The 17,644-nt window shown below is 39.5% G+C and overlaps 1 protein-coding gene across 1 annotated transcript in view; it reads left to right on the top strand.

The window, feature by feature from the left end:
* The first annotated feature begins 736 nt into the window (after window positions 1–736).
* The window catches only part of CTTNBP2 (cortactin binding protein 2), a 179,738-nt gene continuing 162,830 nt past the window's right edge, over window positions 737–17,644 (top strand). Inside the window, exon 1 of the mRNA XM_077834357.1 lies at window positions 737–817. Within this exon, the coding sequence (XP_077690483.1) occupies window positions 755–817 (63 nt within the window). The 5' untranslated portion in view covers window positions 737–754. The remainder of the gene's footprint in view (window positions 818–17,644) is intronic.

The following is a 17,644-nucleotide window of genomic DNA, read 5'->3' as shown; positions in this document are numbered from 1 at the left end:
TCTCTTGTTGGTCTGAAAGTACTTTTTATTTTTTTTCACCCTTTAGGGCAGGGCTCATCTGTTCACAGAGGCTCTTCTGTGATTGGGAGTGTTCTTATTTACCTACTGGACTAGTCTTTTTGTGTGGTTTTTTTTTTGTGAATTTGATTTAAACTTTCTTATGTGTAATTGATCTGAAACGCTGTATATGGAATCATTTGATAGGATGGAAAAATAGAGTTCAGTTATTTTGCAGGCTTTTAGTTGACAACGTGAAGCCCCAAGACAGCTAAAATACAAATGCTTAACTTTGACTGAATTTGACTTCAGTGGGACTACCCTTGCTTAAAGTTAAGCACATGCATAAGTCTTTTCAGGAGCTGGCCCTTTGAAAGAAAAATGATTTGAAAACAGCATGTCATACTGGTAAACTCCTCGTACTTCATCTTAAATAAAACGGGTAAAACTACTTGATACTCACCTTGACCCTGATTGTTACAATTCAGATCATGTCAAATATTTACAACACAATAATAAACCTTAGAAAAATATGGTCTGTGATGGAAATGCTGACAGACTTTGACTACATCAGCAGAAACTAGCACTATTATCATGCCCTTTTCTTTTTTGTTTTTGCTTTGTGGTTTTTATCTTGGTTTTCCCCCCTACTTACTGTAACCATCATACCTGCATTTAAACAGTGTATTCATCAATTGTACCTCTCTTACAGAAAAGAGAGTTTGATGTGGATAATCTGAGCAAGCAAGAACTGCGGATGCTCCTTAGTGTAATGGAAGGGGAACTGGAAGCACGGGATCTTGTAATTGAAGCCTTGAGGGTAAGTTACTGTTTTTTAGATATCCTCCCTCCCACCCCTGTTTTAAGCATGGTTTGTAACACTTCCTTAGTGTTCAAAAAAAAGAAAAAGTATATAAATTGTGATGTGTAGCGCTCTTTGGCTGTTCAGACCCTACCACTCATAAAGTGCTTTCTTGGCTAAGAGGTACAGTCAATCCTTGTTCCCAAACCATCATAACAAAATATACAGTAAATGAATTTGGAATTTGAAAGGGTAGAGCATGGGGTCAATAGTAAAATAACAGAATGTTACGTTGCATCATACTCCATTTGCAATAGGTGGGAATAACTTTAAAGAAGGGCTGTCTATCACAGTTAACTCAAGTGATTAACTCAATTAAAAATTGAATCGCAGCTTTTATTGCACTGTTAAGCAATAATACCAATTTAAATAAATATTTTTGGGTGGATTTCTGCATTTTCAAATATTTATTTCAATTTCAACACAGAATACAAAGTTTACAGTGCTCACTTTATTATTTTGATTATAAATATTTGCACTGTAAAAAAGTACTTTTAATTCATCTCATACTATTTTGCTTTTTTACAGTGCAAATATTTATAATCAAAATAATAAAGTGAGCACTGTAAACTTTGTATTCTGTGTTCTGCATTTTCAAATATATTGATTTCAATTACAAAACAGCCACAAATATTTAAATTAATGGTATTCTGTTTTTGTGTAACAGTGCAATTAAAACTGTGGTTAATCATTTATTTTAATCTCATAACTAATCGCAAATTTAAAAAAAATATATTAAATTGAATCAAGTCTTCATTTATTTCAGCAGTCTTGATGCTTGGATTTAATAAATGTTTAGTGGGCATTGCCAGACTTCTGAAGGGAAGTGGAGATGAAATGGGAAGGTCATGTAGATGTAGAAAAGCGTGATTTTATTTATTTTAAACCCTGGGACCCAGTTTTGATTAGGGCCTCATTCTGCAAGGTGCTTTGCAAACACACATTGGTGTGTGTTTCCTACCCCTGTCTAAAGACAAGTGACATACAAAGCTGTCTGGAAACTTTGTAGACATAACTTTGATCCTCATCTGATGGAAAATATAACTTCAAAAATATTCATTAATGCAAGAAAATATAATGCAGAGTATCCAAATAAGCCTTTAGTAACAAAATAAAGATCCTTCGAAATTGCTTCAATTTATAGCAAAATTACAGTTATAGTTAGATATCAATAAATGTACGTCTTTTAAGGTCTTCTAAAGAGAAAACCCAATGTAGTGGAGTATGCTTCATACTAGATGTTAGTAGTGTGTAATATATTATGGTTATCAGGTACTGCATTAACACTTTCAACTGTAATGTCACAATAAGAGATACCTGTCTTAATTTTTTAAGAATTGCTTTTGGCTTTAGACCGCTTGATACAAATGGAGCTGTCTAAATAGCTGTCACTGATATACCTATGTTAATAATGATCAAGGGCCTGGATAGGACCTTCTTTTATGAAATAGTTTTAATTTTTAATGGAAATAAAACACTAGAGACAATAGGTTTCTAGAGGATTACTGCACTGTGAAATAATTTAGTCTGGGATTTTCAGGTGCATGCACTCCCAGAATTGCACTCTTATAATTTCAGATCTTGTGCCCTGACTGCCAAGTTAAACTAAACTAAAAATAAAAGAGGAGTGCAAATAGGATATTTGAGCACTTTCTCTTTTCTCATATGCATTCATGGGCAGTTGACTCTACTGCTCAGAGTACAATAATGGTACACGTGCCAAAAGCACACATTGGCTATATTACGCTAGTGTACAATGTAGAATCATAGAAACATAAGGCTAGATGGGACCTCGAGAGGTTGTCCAGTCCAACTCCCTGTGCTGAGGGAGGATCAAGTAAACCTAGATCATCTCTGACAGGTGTGTGGTGTTTGTGTATATTTTTTTTTTAAATCTTATTCTTAAAAATCTCCAACAATGGGGATTCCACAACCTCCCTTCAAAATATACTTCAGTGCTTAACTATCCTTATAATGTGTTTCATAATATCTAATCCATAATATCTCCTCTGCTGCAGATTAAGCCAATTTTCTTGTCCCACATTCAGTGGACATAAAGAACAGTTGATCAACATCCTTTCTGTAACAGCCCTTAACATATTTAACGACTATCAGCTCTCTCCACTCCCTGCTCCCCACCAGTCGTCTTTTCTCAAGACTGAACATGAGAAAAGAGTGTTTAAAAAAAAAAAAAAAAAAATCGGGCACAAGTCAGGTTTTCTAAACTGTTCATCATTTTTGTCTCCCTCCTCTGGACTCTTTCCAGTTTGTCCACATCTTTTCAAAAGTATGGTACCCAAAACTGGGCACGGTACCTCAGGTGAGGCCTCCCCAGTGTCAAGCAGAGTGGGATAGTTGCCCCCCCCCCCCCCGTGTCTAACATATGACACTCCTGCTAACACAGCCCAGAATAAAATTAGTCTTTTGCAACTGCATCACATTTTTGACTCATTCAGTATGTGATTCAGTATAACCCCCAGATCCTTTTCAGCGGTACTACTGTCTAGCCAGTTATTCCCCATTTTGGGTGTGCATTTGATTTTTTTTTTTTTCCCCCTCCCTAAGTGTGATGCTTGTCTTTAATCTACAATTCGTCAAAGTCACGGTGAATACTAATCTTATTCTCCAAAGTGATAGAAACCTTATCAGGTTGGTGTAATTTCAAATTTTATAAGCTTTCTCTCCACTCCATTATCCAAGTCATTAATGAAAATATCAAATAGTACCAGACCTAGGACAGACCCTATGGGACCCCACTAGATATGTCCTCCAGTGTAACTGCAAACCATTGATAATTACTTTTGAGTACCGTGTCTCAACCAGTTTTGCACCCACCTCATAGGAGTTTTCTCTAGACCACATTTCTCTAGCTTGCTTATGAGAAGGTCATGTGGGACTATGTCAAAAGCCTTATTAAAATCTAGATATATCTCATCCACAGCTTTCCCCTCTCCAGCCCCCCCACATCCTCTAGGCCAGTAACCCTGTCAAAGGAGGAAATAGGTTGGTTTGTCATTATTTGTTCTTGACAAATACATGCTGGCTATTTTTTATAACCCTATTATGCTCTAGGTGCTTTCAAATTGATTGTTAATTTTGTGCCAGTATCTGTTCACGTATTGAAGTTAGGCTGACTGCTTTATGATTCCCCAGGTCCTCTCTGTTCCCCTTTGAAAATATAGGTATTATGTTTTGAGACTTCACCCGTCCTCCATAAGTTTTCAAAGATCGCTAACGTTTCCAAGATCAGCTAGTTACCATTCACCATAGGGTGTATGTTTTTTATCAGGCCTTGCTGACTTGAATACATTTAACTTATCTAAATACTCTAACCCATTCTTTCCCTATTTTGGCTTGCATTCTTTCGCCTTGATGATGATGATTGTGCTGAGTATCTGGTTACCATAAACTTTTTCAGTGAAGACTGAAGCAAAATAGGCATTAAACACCTCAGCCTTCTTGATGCCATTAACTCTTTCCTCCCTAAGTAGAGGACCTACAACTTGCTTTGTTTTCTCTAATATATTTAAAGAACCTATTCTTATTGCCTCTTATGTCTCTTGCTAGGTGTAACTCATTTTGTTTCTTAGCCTTTTTGATTTTGTCCCTACATACTTGTAGTATTCTTTTGTACTCGTCCTTGGCAATTTGTCTGCTTCCATTGTTTGTCAATTCTTTTTTGATTTTTCAGGTCATTATAGAGATAGTGATGGCACCATATTGGGTTCTTCCGGTCTATCTTTTGCATTGGGATAGTTTGTTCTTTTGCCTTTAATATTGTCTCTTGGAGTTCAGGTGAGCTGGCAGTTTCACAATCACCCTTTCATTTTCTTCTCATGGGACCTTATGTACCAGTTCTGTTTTTGTGTAAGGACAATTGACTTCAAAAAAGACTTTTTTTCTGCTGCTTCTACTCCTTCCTTTCCTTAGAATCATAAAATTTAGCAGTTCATGATCACTTTCACCAAAACTGTTTTCAACCTTCAGAATCACAACCAGTGCCTCCTTGTTAGTCAGAATTAGGCTTAAAATGGTTTCCCTCAATTACTTTCTCCACTTTCTGTAACAAAAGGTTGTCTCCACTGCATTCCAAGAACTTATAGGATGTTTTGTGTCTTGCTATTTTACTTTTCCAACAGATGTCTGGGTAGTTAAAATTCCCCATTACTACCAGGTCTTGTGTGTTGGATACTTCTGCAGTTGGCTCTAGAAATGCATTCTCCACCACCTTGTCCTGATTTGGTGTCTATAATAGACCCCTGCCATGATATCACCCCTGTTTTTCTGCTGCCCCCCCATTTATATTCATCCTCTGACTCTCTTGCCCACTTCTAGACCTCAAAACAAGTGTATATATTTTTCACTCCCCCCTGCAATCTCCTGAACAAGCTGTACTCCTTTATACCAATATCCCAGCACATTTCTCCCACTGATACCTCTCTAGTTGCTCCTTTGACCCTATTATTTTCCATTTAGACATCTGTTAAGGTCACATTACTTCATACTTGCCTGTGGGCTTTTGACACCTGCCCCTTTTGAATCTAGTTTAAAGACTTCCTCACTATGTTGGCAAATTGGTGTCCCAAGATGCTCTTCCTCTTATTGGTCAGATGGACCCTATCTCTCCCCAGCAGTCCTTCCTAGAGCAGTGTCCAATGTTCAAGCAAGTCAGAGCCCTCCTGTCGACACCATCTACTCAATCACACATTCATCTCCAGCATGTGTGTGGATGGAGGATGGGAATACGTAAGCATATGCATTGTACGCTAGGGAGTATTAAAATGGCTCAGTATAGTACAATTCCAGGAGGGACAAAATACAAAGTGCAAGTACCCAGCCACCTGTTGAGGTTGGTAGTTTATGCATAACAGGCTGTATTAAAACTGCTTTCTGGAGAGAGAGAGAGGCTGAGAGTGGTAATTCTATTTCATGGAGGATTTCAAGACTTCAAATTTGGTTTCATTCTGATTTGAATAAAAACCAAAAGTTTAGAGATTCTGTTCCCAGCTCTACTGTAGGCTCTGGCTCTAAGGCAGTCCACCAAGCAGTTGCCTGGAAGCCCTGATGGCCTGGCCTGCTGAGGAGCTGAGAGTCAAGGCTTCCAGACTATTGACTCCATATTAGCCACTGGGTGGAGTGCTAGGAGCCAGGAGTCCTGGGCTTCCCAGCAGCCTGCCAATTGGGCTGCTGAGGAGTCAGGCAGGCAAGTTGGTAGGAAATGAGGCAAGTTTTGAAGCCTGTCTGGTAGGCAAGGTTGTATCAGAGTTTTTCCAAACTCAGCATGGTCTGCAGAATGTTTTGATTTTGACAAATTGGCAAATTGGGTCAAAACAAAAATAAGTCTCAAATAATTTTCCAGACAGTTCTAGTGATCATTCTACAGCTTGCTCCGCACTGCACAGTTTCCCAAGGTCCCTGCTGATATAGGGACCAGGGTCAGCAGTGTGGAGTACCCTGTAACTGTCTGATAAATACATTGAGCTACTCAATTCTCATGTGTGTCCATCTATTTTAAAATTTCTGATTAAAACTAGTTACTCATAGTATACATTATGCTAATGACATGAAAGGTCCTTAACCTATATTTGAAATGGAAATGTAATTGCTTCTAAAATGACATACCTTTTCAAAGAGACTGACTAGCTAATCTGAGTGATGCTAAACTTTTTATGTTAGTCATTACTTTTTTGTGGAACACTATTTGCATAATTTGATTCAAATCTTATTTTGTATAAATTTTATATTTAGTTGTATCCATTTTGATAACTAAATGTATTTACCATAGTTAAAACATTCTCAAATATCATGTTAGTTAAATAGCTTCTTCACAGAATATCTTAATGATATTTATCACTGAAACTTTCCTTAAATACAATATTGAAAATATGAAGCTCTTTCCATTACATTGTCTTAAATTCATGTTACTCTTAAGGTAAAATTGGTGAAATACTGAACATATTGTAAAATAGAATTTATGGAAAGGTTTTGGGTTTTTTTTGTGATTGGATGGTACTTTTGATTTCAAATGGAAAGGAATAGAAGGCAGGCTTAATGTCTTGGATACTGGCTTGTTACATAAAAGTAGAAAACCAATGTCCCTTAAACAAATAACTGTCTTCTGGTAGCTTATGAAAATCAGAATTTCAGCTGCAGCATTTAGAAGGCTCTATTTGAATACGGAGAACTTTTTATGAATAGTCTGTTTTCTTTGGGAACATGAAAATTTGCTTTGTTTAATGGTATGAAAACTCTTTAATGCTAACAGTCAAGCAGGTGACCTAGTAGTGGGCAAAACAGTGGCTTTTATGTCAACATAAAAGACATTCACTTTATTAAAATCATTCTTGTAACTACCATTTTCTGCTAATTAGTACATGTTGTTGTGCCCTTCTTCCTTCTACAGCTATAACAGGTTAATTTACTGGACCAAAAATTTCTTTAGGCTATTTAACAATATATTCATGAGCAAAACAAAGCCGTAGATGTGAGTTTTTCCAGCTGTGTATAATTCATGTCCTGCTTGTTGTTGATACTGTAGAAGGCTACAGTTCTACATGATGTATCATCTTAAGAGAACTGAGTATTTTCAAATTCCTACTGTGGTAGATTGTTTTTCTTGAAACTACATTAACGCACATTGATTCCTTGCTAAACTTACTGTCCTGCATTTTGAACAAAACACAAACATGTGGGTGGGAAAAATGTTAGTTGCTCCTAAACTACTTAGTGATAAATTCACAAACTATTTCAATATTTACTTAATTTCTGCACACGGCTAATTATTTGCATGTTTTCTATAGCACGTTAACACTATGGCAAGTAGCTGCGTAATCATTTAATAGATTAATATTGATATTCAGCTTATTATATATAACAGTTTATATGTGTTGAACCTGGAAATGTCTTATGCATTTAACTGTAAGAAGTTATAATGTAAGTAGCATGATTTGGCTCAGATAAAACAAGGAAATGATTTTAATTCTAAATGACAGCAGGTGAACCAGTTAATCTTCATTTCAGATCTTAAAATATAGATATGTGCCAATATATTCATCAGAAAACATTGACACCTATCTTTTGACTCTTATAGTCTAAAATAGCATTTTATGAACAGCTAGGTTTAACCTTTTGTGGAGCAGCCTCTCCCACTCCTTAATGCATGAAAATGACATTTAACCTACTTTTTTGTTGGCCATGTGCTATTGAAATGTCAAAATTAATGACCTGGAAAAAAACACAAAATCAGTATTGATAAAGTTTGAAGATGCCACAAAGATTGGTGGAGTGATAAATAACCATTCCCTGCTACAGCATGGGCAGAAGCAAGCTGTGTTTCAATATGCCAAATGTAAGGTCATACACATCTAGGAACAAAGAGTGCAGGCCACACTTACAGAATGGGGGAACTTGATCTTGGGAAGTGGTGACTCTGTTTATTGGGAATCGTTGTGTAGAAATCAGCTGAACATGAGCTTTCAGCGTGCATGTCTATACTGTAGCATAAGCCCAGGCTCAAACTCCACCATGAGACCAACCCCTCCCTCTGTCTGTGTACAGTTCTGTCTGACTCCATACCATCACGGACTGGTCCAAGAGGGTGCATTTTTGTGATGAACTTATGGTTGACATTCTGGATAGGGCCAACAAGCAGGTGCGGTACCAAAGAGAGAAGGATTCACAAGAAGTGGAGAGGCAGACGGAAAGGCACAGACAGGCCACAGAGCTCTAGGGCAGAATTACAGTACATGAGCAAATACTTGCATTGCTGTTTCTGGAACAGGAATGTCCATTGAGGGAAAAGACTGAGCCCAACAAAAGACCTGTCTGAGCAGCTGCTTTTGCTAAAGGCCTCAAGAGTTCAGGCTTCTGTTACACCCATACCATGGCCTGAGTCCCCCTCTCTGTAAGAATACTTTGGACAATTCCATGGTTGGGTAGCCTGTGCAAGTGGCTCTTAGCAGCAGCAGGGCAGGGAGAATCTACTCCTAGCACACTTCCACCTCCGTACTGACCCTCTCCCTCTCCTTTATCCAGCCTCCCCCTTGCAGTCCACCACCTTCTTGAGGCCTACACACCCGTACAGTGGCGTCAAGTGCATGCTAAATGCACAAGGAAAGGAGAACATGGCAGGGGACATGCAAAATTAGGGGATTTTGTTTGCGCTCTTCAGTTTATTTATGCACTTTGTGGTGTTAGCTTATTACTGCTGTTTGGTGGTCTAATGGCAGCTGGCCTGTCTGGCAGTGCTTCAACATGCTGGTTTCTTTATAATTTAAAAAAAGTTATTGCTATCACTACATCACATTTTATGTGATTGTTGAATGATAAAGATAATACAAGGTAAGGTAAATACAACATGTAGGTTGTATCCAACACTTAATAAAACTGTGTGTACATAAATCAATACTGACAGGTTTCAGAGTAACAGCCGTGTTAGTCTGTATTCGCAAAAAGAAAAGGAGTACTAAATCAATACTGTAAATGCAGTTTCTCCCCATTACATTAACAAACCTCTCATCCATAAAAAATTTCATAATAATGAATACCCATCTGATCATTGTGTACAGTGACAGTATCCTTCCCCCCACTTCATTTTGTGCTGTGGTAGTACCTCCTTTATGTTTATGAATGGCTTTGCAAGTTTACAGTACTGTTCTCCCCCTTCCCTTGGCCTATGCAAGTCCATAATCTAGGAGCACAGAGCACTTCTGTTGACTTGCAGCATCCTGCTTCAGCTGTGACAGGTACACTGAGTGTACTGGTTCAGCAATCCATTACTGTCATAGGTCCATTCAGGGCAAATGGCTCATCTTTGTTTGTACAAAGATTGTGCAGAGCACAACAAGCCACAATAATGCAAACAGCATTGATGATACTGGGGTCCAGGTGGGCATCAGTGGGGTTTCAATCCTCCAAACATGCGATCAGGCAGAAAACCCAGCATCATGAACTTTTCCTGTAGAGCCCATGTTAGTGTCCATAAATCTGCTGCTGTGGTCCACAAGGGCCTGCATCATAATAAAGTAGTACTCTGTGCTTCAGGTACTCATGTGCTTCTTGAGAAGGGCAAATTGTGGGTGTAGTTTGGAAAGTCCATTCTCTCAAAGTCAGCAGTTATTTAAAGGATTTGTTTATGCTCATCCCCTTTGGGTATAATCACATGCCTGATCACATCAGACTGTGCCCTGGCCACCCTTTTATCCACAGTTGACTTTCCAACACCAAACTGGTTAGCAATAGACCTGTCTGGGGTAGCAAGCTTTCAGAGAGTTATAGCAACCTGCTTCTGGACTGATATGGCCATCCTCATTTATGTCACGGTGCTGGAGATTCGAGACAAGCTGCTCACAAAGCTTCAAAAATGTAGCTCTTTTTCATGTGAAAACTCTGAACCCACTGTTGGTCATCAGAGATCCACGTGACTATAAAAAACACTGGTCTACATAGTGTCATCAACAGCTATACTGAGAGTCCTGAGCAGCATCAGCCAGTTTGTCTTCCATGTTTGTATTGTTTAGCGTCCTCTTTCTCCTGCTCTGTTAGCTCTTTCAGATGCCTTTGGTGGGTCATAAAATGCTGCCAAATTGTCCACCAGCATTTTACGAAAGCTCTTCCCGCTTCCTGAAACGGGAGTGAAAACCCAAGCAAGAGAAGCTCTTCAAAATGGCGACTCCTCCATGTTGCTGGCTCTGCTTGCTGGGAGTGTGCAGTTCCAAAAGTCAGCTCTTCATAATCCGTTGGGAATTTGGGCTGTGACAGTTTTCTTTAATGTGCAGGGTGGACAATCAAGTTCATGCTGCACCATGAACAAAAGGCTAAGAGCGGCCACATCTCAGGAGAGCACTAGGAAGTCTGGGTTATGATTGGTTGGACTTGAGCCTGGGCCTGACACAGGTGCTCCAGCATCGACACTGCAGTACCCAGACCCAAGTGTTGATGCTCCAGCCCCAGGTTTTCAAACCCAGTGACCTGTAGATTTGAGTTCCACTAACCCCAGGCTTATGTTGCAGTGCAGATGTAGCCAATGAGAATCTTTGTTATATAAATGGGAATCTTGAGTAGGAGTAGGGAGATTATATTACTTCCTGTATTTGGCATTGGTGTGATCACTGCTGGAATATTGTATCCACTCTGATGTCCAGGCTTCAAGAAGGATACTGAAAAATTGGAGAGGGTTCAGAGAAGAGCCCCTAGAGTGATTAAAGGATTGGAAAATAATCAGAGCAAGAGACTCGAGGAGTTCAGTCTATTTATTTTATCATAAAGAAGGTTAAGGGGTGACTTGATTCTGTTGAGCATGCAAAGATACAATAAGCTCCAGTGGCTGGAGGTTGAAGCTAGATGAATTCAGGATAGATATAAGGTGCAAAAATCAACAGTAAGGGTAAATAACCATTGGAACAACTTACCAAGGGTTGTGCTGGATTCTCTATCACTCTACATTTTAAAATCAAGATTGGGTGCTTTTCTAAAAGTTTTATGCCCTAGTTCAAGTGTGAATTAATTCAGGGAAGTCATGGCCTGTATTATGCAGGAGATCAGAGTAGATCACAATTATGCCTTTGGCCTTCAAAAGCTATGAATACACTCAAATGATCTCTGGGCTGTTTATTACTTCAGATTCTAAAGTAATAAGAACTTCGTCCATTGTTTGGAAGTGTTTATTCAGACCATAGTTAATGTTGTGTTCAGATTTGCATTTAAAGCAGGTTATTGATTATGATCAGAGCAGTTTCCCTGAACAACTGAACATGAATTATGTGGTATACAGGAGACTTTTTTTTCCTCTCCTTAATGCATGCATTTAAATCCAGCCTATGCAACTAAGAATTATGTGTACATGTTAAGGGGAGAATAAGGGAGGGAAGGTGGTCTTTTACTTGAGATGTGAGACTGGGAGAAAGGACAACTGAGTTCTGTTACTGGCATCACCAATAACTATATGCTTGTCTAAATGATTTTACTCCACACTAAAAGTGTCCATTCTAACGACATGGGCCAGGTAGTGCGCAAAAGGCTCATATGGAGCCCACTGGTGTGCATAAAAATTTCCCTAGTGCACATTAACATAGCCCATTTCAAATACTACTATATTAATGAGCACTGCGGAACTTTTACTACATGCCAGCATGATCAACATGTGCCATTTAGTATGCAACATGCTAGCATTTACACCCCTCTAGTGTGGACTAACACACTGTGTAAATAAGCCCTATGTGACATTGGACAAGGCACTCCTTTTTTTGTCCTTAAAATATGGATAGTATCTACCTGCTGCTTAGGGGAGTTAATGAAGTTTAATATTTTTGTGAAGTACATTTTGATCCTTGGATGGACTGAAGGTGCTAGTGCTACCTGAGAATGGAACCATAAAGGATAAATACTATAGTTATTGGTAAAAGAATGAGGAGTTCTTGTGGGCTAAAACCCACTTCATCGGATGCACGCAGTGGAAAATACGGTGGGTGGGTGGGGGTGTGTGTAATATCTAACAAGACTAATCAATTAAGGTGAGCTATTATCAGCAGGATGTGATATGTGCAGCAACGCTCCTCTATCATGTACATTGGCAAAACCAGACAGTCTCTACGCAAAAGAATAAATGGTCACAAATCGGACACCAAGAATTATAACGTTCAAAAACCAGTCGGAGAACACTTCAACCACCCTGGACACTCAATTACAGACCTAAAAGTTGCAATTCTTCAACAAAACTTCAAAAACCAACTCCAATAAGAAACTGCAGAACTGGAATTAATTTGAAAACTGGAAACCATTAAATTAGGCTTGAATAAAGACTGGGAGTGGATAAGTCATTACACAAAGTAAAAACTCTTTCCCCATCCTAATTTTCCCCTCACTGTTACTCACACCTTCTTGTCAACTGTTTGAAAGGGGCCATCCTGATTATCGCTACAAAAGGTGTTTGTTTGTTTGTTTGTTTGTTTGTTTGTTCTCCTGCTGATAATAGCCCACCTTAATCGGTTAGTCTGGTTAGAGTTGGTATGGCAACATCCATTTTTTGTGTGTAATATATATATCTTCCTACTGCATTTTCCACTGCATGCATCCAATGAAGTGGGTTTTAGCCCATGAAAGCTTATGCCCAAATAAATTTGTTAATCTGTAAGGTGCCACAAAGACTCCTTGTTCTTTTTGGTGATACAGACTAACATGGCTACCACTCTGAACCTATAGTTACTGCTGATTTTTCCAATTTTAATTGTCATTTGCATTATTCCTTTTAAGGTGGTGGGTTTTTTTATATCAAACATAGCTGGCACGCTTTGTTTAATGTTGTTACTTCCTTACGAATTTCTTTTGTCTAAGTCTCTGTAGGTAGTAAATGAGTTGGAATATGAAAATAAGTTTGCATTTCACCTGATGCTATGATGTGCATGTAATTAAATAGTGCAAGAGAATAATGACTTACTCCTATGGCTACTTTAATTTTCTGCACATGGGATTAGAATAAATTCTGTTGATTTCTGGAAAAAATTACCACTATGGATTTATTGCAAATATAACTCAAACTTTAATGCCAGAGGGGACCATCTAGTCCAACCTACTGCTGGCCATAGAATCTCATCAACCCACTCCTGTAATAGACCCATAATGTCTGGCTGAATTACTGAAGTTCTCATAACATGATTTAAAGACTTCAAGTTTCTGTGAATCCACCATTTACTGTAGTTTAAACATGTACATGATCTGTGCCCTATGCTGCAGAGGAAGGCAAAAAAAGACCAGTGTTTCTGCCCATCTAATCCTGGGGGAAAAAATCCATCCTGACCCCAAATATGGATCCATTGGACCCTGAACATGTTGGCAAGACCCACCAGCCAGACACCTGCAGAAGAATTGTCTGTAGTAACTCAGAGCCCTCCCTATCTAATGTCCCATATCTGGCCATTGGGGATATTTACTACTAGCAGTTGCAGATGGGTCACATGCCGTTGTAGGTAGTCTCATCATACCATCCCCACCAGTTTACCAAGCTCAGTCCTGAAGCCAGTTAGGTTTTTTGCCCCCACTTATTCCCTTGGAAGGCTGTTCCAGAACTTCACTTATTGGATGGTTAGAAACCTTTGCCTAATTTCAAGCTTAAACTTGTTGATGGCCAGTTTATATCCAATGGTTCTTAAATTAAAGAACTCCTTTCCCTCCCTGGTATTTATCCCGCTGATGAATTTATGGAGAGCAACTGTATCTCCCCTCAGCCTTCTTTTGGGTTGGATAAACAAGCCAAGCTCTTTGAGTCTCCTCTCATAAGGTAGGTTTTCCATTCCTCAGATCATCCTAGTAGCCCTTCTCTGCACCTGTTCTAGTTTGTTTAATCTTTCTTAAACATAGGAGAGCAGAATTCCACACAGTATTCCAGATGAGGTCTCACCAGTACCTTGTACAATGGTACTAACGCTTCCCTATGTCTTCCCTAGAAATACCTCGCCTGATGTATCTTAAGGCTGCATGGCATTGGTGGCTCACAGTCCTTCTGTGATCAACCAGTACACTCAGTTCTTTATCTTCCTCTGCTTGTTAGTCCTTAAGTGCATGACATTGCACTATTAAATTTCATCCCATTTCTATTACTCCTGTTTTGAATGTTGTCCAGATTTTCTTGCATGATATTCCAGTCCTTCTCCATATTGACATGACCTTTGTGTCGTCCACAAATTTCATTAGCACACTCCCACTTCTTGTTCCAAGGTCATTAGTGAAAATCTTAAATAAGATTGGTCCCAAGACTGATCCTGAGGAACTCCATTAGTAACCTTCCTCTAGCCTGACAGTTCACATTGTCTCCTCTTTAACCAGTTTCTTGTGAACCTTCCAATTCTCATATTAATCCCTATCTTTTTTAATTTAACTAATTTCCCATGTGGAACTATATCAAATACCTTACTGAAATCCAGGTAGATTAGGTCTACTGCATTTTCTATGTCTAAAAATCACTTATCTTCTCAAAGTAGGAGATCAGGTTGGTCTGTCAAGATCTCCCTTTTGTAAAACCATGTTGTGTATTATCCCAATTATAGGTAAATGGTATGCCCTTAACTCCTTTCTCTTTCAAAACTTGTTCCAGGACCTTGCATACAATTTGATGTCAAACTGTCAGGTCTGTAGTTTCTCAGATTAAAAAAAAAAAAAAAAGTACTATATTAGCAGTTCTCCAGTCCCTGAGTTTACGGGTTCATTAAAAATCCTAGCTATTGGGCTTGCAATTTCATGTGCCACTTTCTTTACTGTTCTTGGCTGGAGATCATTCAAGCACCCTGATTTGGTCCAATTAAACTGTGAGTTTGACTTCCACCTTAGATATAGTAATTTCTACTTCCATATCGTCATTTCTATTAGCCACCCTGCCACTACCCCATATCTCCTCATTACCCTTTATTAAAAATTGAGGCAAAGTATTCAGTCAGGTGTTAGGCCATGTTCAGATTATCTTTAATTTTCACCCTATCTTCAGTGCTTAGTGGTCCCACTTCTTCACTTGTTTGTTTTATTTATATGGCTATAGAATCTTGTACTATTGGTTTTAATTTCTTCTGCAAGGTCCAACTCTGCTTGGCTTTGGCAGTTCTATTCTTTCCCTGCACTTTCTGATGTGCAAGAGGTAGCTTTCCTTGCTACTCTATCCTATCTTCCATTCCTTTGAGGATTTCTTCTTTCTCTTAATAACCTGTTTGAGATGCCTGCTCATCCAGTTTGATCTGTAACCCTTCCTATGAATTTTTTTCCCCTTGTTTGGGGTTCAGGCTGCAGAAAGCTTCTGTAACTTTGACTTACAATTACTTTTAAGTCTCCTCCACATTCAGATCCTTGAGTGCTAAGCTGTTTTGCCAATTACCCAACCTTTTCCACCAATGTGTTGATTTGGTTCTTTTTCCTAGCTTCCTAATACTGGTGGTAAAGTGGTAGAAAATGAAAAAAGGAGACAGTCACTTTGAGGTCATTTAGCAGAGAAGGCTTGGCTGAAACAAAGATGGGAGACTCAGTGAAGGTGCAGGATCCACCTCAGTGTACAGCTCAAACTACATAATTGCTCTTCTAGTGTGGACTAACTCATCATTTAGACAAACCCTTCTCTAAGTAGCTGCCTTTGAGATGCATATGCACAAGTAGAAGGTGCCTGACAGTAAGGAGGAAATTTTGCACTGGCAAATAGCTTCTAAAGTGCTATGGGCTTAGTGGACCTGGAAGGGGGCAGTTCATTGGAAATGGGGATACAACAGAATATGGGAACTGACAGAGCTCCTACCCCCCCACCCCACATGTTCCCTCTTCCTAGTGTCCCGTCTCTCCTCTCCCACTCCACCAGACTGAGACCCCAACTTCTCTCTCCTTTCCTTGCCATAGCTCCAAACTACACTCTCCCCTGTTTTTCGCCCCCAACTACTACCCTCCCAGCAAGCAATTGTGTGTACCTGTTCCAGTTTTAAGGGGCCCCTGCTTCTCCTGGGGGTATCTGAGCCCCTCTCCATGGCTCCCTAGGTAAACCGGGATGGGGCGGGGGGGGGGGGGTCTGAGGGTATCACAAATTTAAACTTCTGAAAACCAGGAAATACAAAATTTAAAGTACAATCACCACCTGTGGGGTGGAGGGGTTGGCTGGAGTGGGAAATGTGTATGTGTCAGGGGCATGATTGGGAAGGGCCTAGCTGAAGTAGGGGTTGGGGCTTAGAGGGACTATGGGACCCATCTTGGTATACCGCTAAAGCTATATAATCAAGGCAATGTGCTGAGACAGATATGGTGATTTCCTCTAATAGCCTGGACAAGCTATTTTGAATTTTTAAGTATCTTAGAATCTCATTGTATTAAAAATGCAAACGTTTGTTTTGTGGAAGTGTATGTAAGGTCTGGGGGTGGTGGGAAAAGATGACCAGTGTAAATCCTGGGGAACAGTATAAGCTTCAAAGGACTATTTTTGAAACAACGGGCTAGACAAGAATGAACTTTTAAAGTTAAGTGGGTTTCCCAAGAAATCTCTAGGGGGAGGTGTATGTAAATGTACCCTCTCTGCGTATGCGTGCACACTGCCTTTTGAAGCTTCACTGGGAAAAGGGAACCTTTGTCATCTGATCACCTGTTGTATGTGGACAATCAGAGGCCCAATTTGTACAAAGGAGTGACTTTCACACTCATGGGTATGCTTGTTCTGAGCCAAGGTGGCTATTAATTTGTAAGCCCAGGAAAAACTTGCTGGTAGTTTGAAGGAGTGATCTCCTGCCAGAGTCCTTTTTGAAGTTGGTGATCTCCAGTAGGCTTGAACAATAAAAACCTACATGCATGCTAATGTGTCTTCTCTGTAATGATTTCACTTAAGAATAAATGTGCTTGCTCAGAAAAATCCATGTGGTACCTTATAATTGTGGGCAATTAAACTGTTTATCTCTGAAGAGAAATGCAAAGCAGGCCTGCTTAGTAATCTGACTTGCTGGGGAATTTAGTGAAGACAGGAAACTGTGCAGCCTAGGAAAACCCTGGTCCTCCAAGAGTGACAGTTGTGGAGCCAGGAGCCTAGAGTGGATGCTTTGACAGGACTGGGGGGGGATAGTTACCTGAACTGTGACATATGTAAATTCTCCAGTAAGTACCTGCCTGTAATTTTTATGTATGTGTCAGCAGAGGGTGGCAGACAGCAAGGACCAACTTTTTACATGCTAGTGTTTTCTAAAGTGCTAATGGCTTAATGGGAGGGGAAAGGTAACATGAACTGGAAATAGTAGAGTAGGAGTGATGCAGGGAGATGTAACAGGCTTGCTTGAAGTTATAGTC

This window comes from Eretmochelys imbricata, chromosome 1, assembly GCF_965152235.1.
Source record: "Eretmochelys imbricata isolate rEreImb1 chromosome 1, rEreImb1.hap1, whole genome shotgun sequence".
In the NCBI taxonomy this organism is placed as follows: Eukaryota; Metazoa; Chordata; order Testudines; family Cheloniidae; genus Eretmochelys; species Eretmochelys imbricata.
The sequence above is the reverse complement of the archived record's forward strand: the minus strand, read 5'-3'. Positions and strand labels throughout refer to the sequence as shown.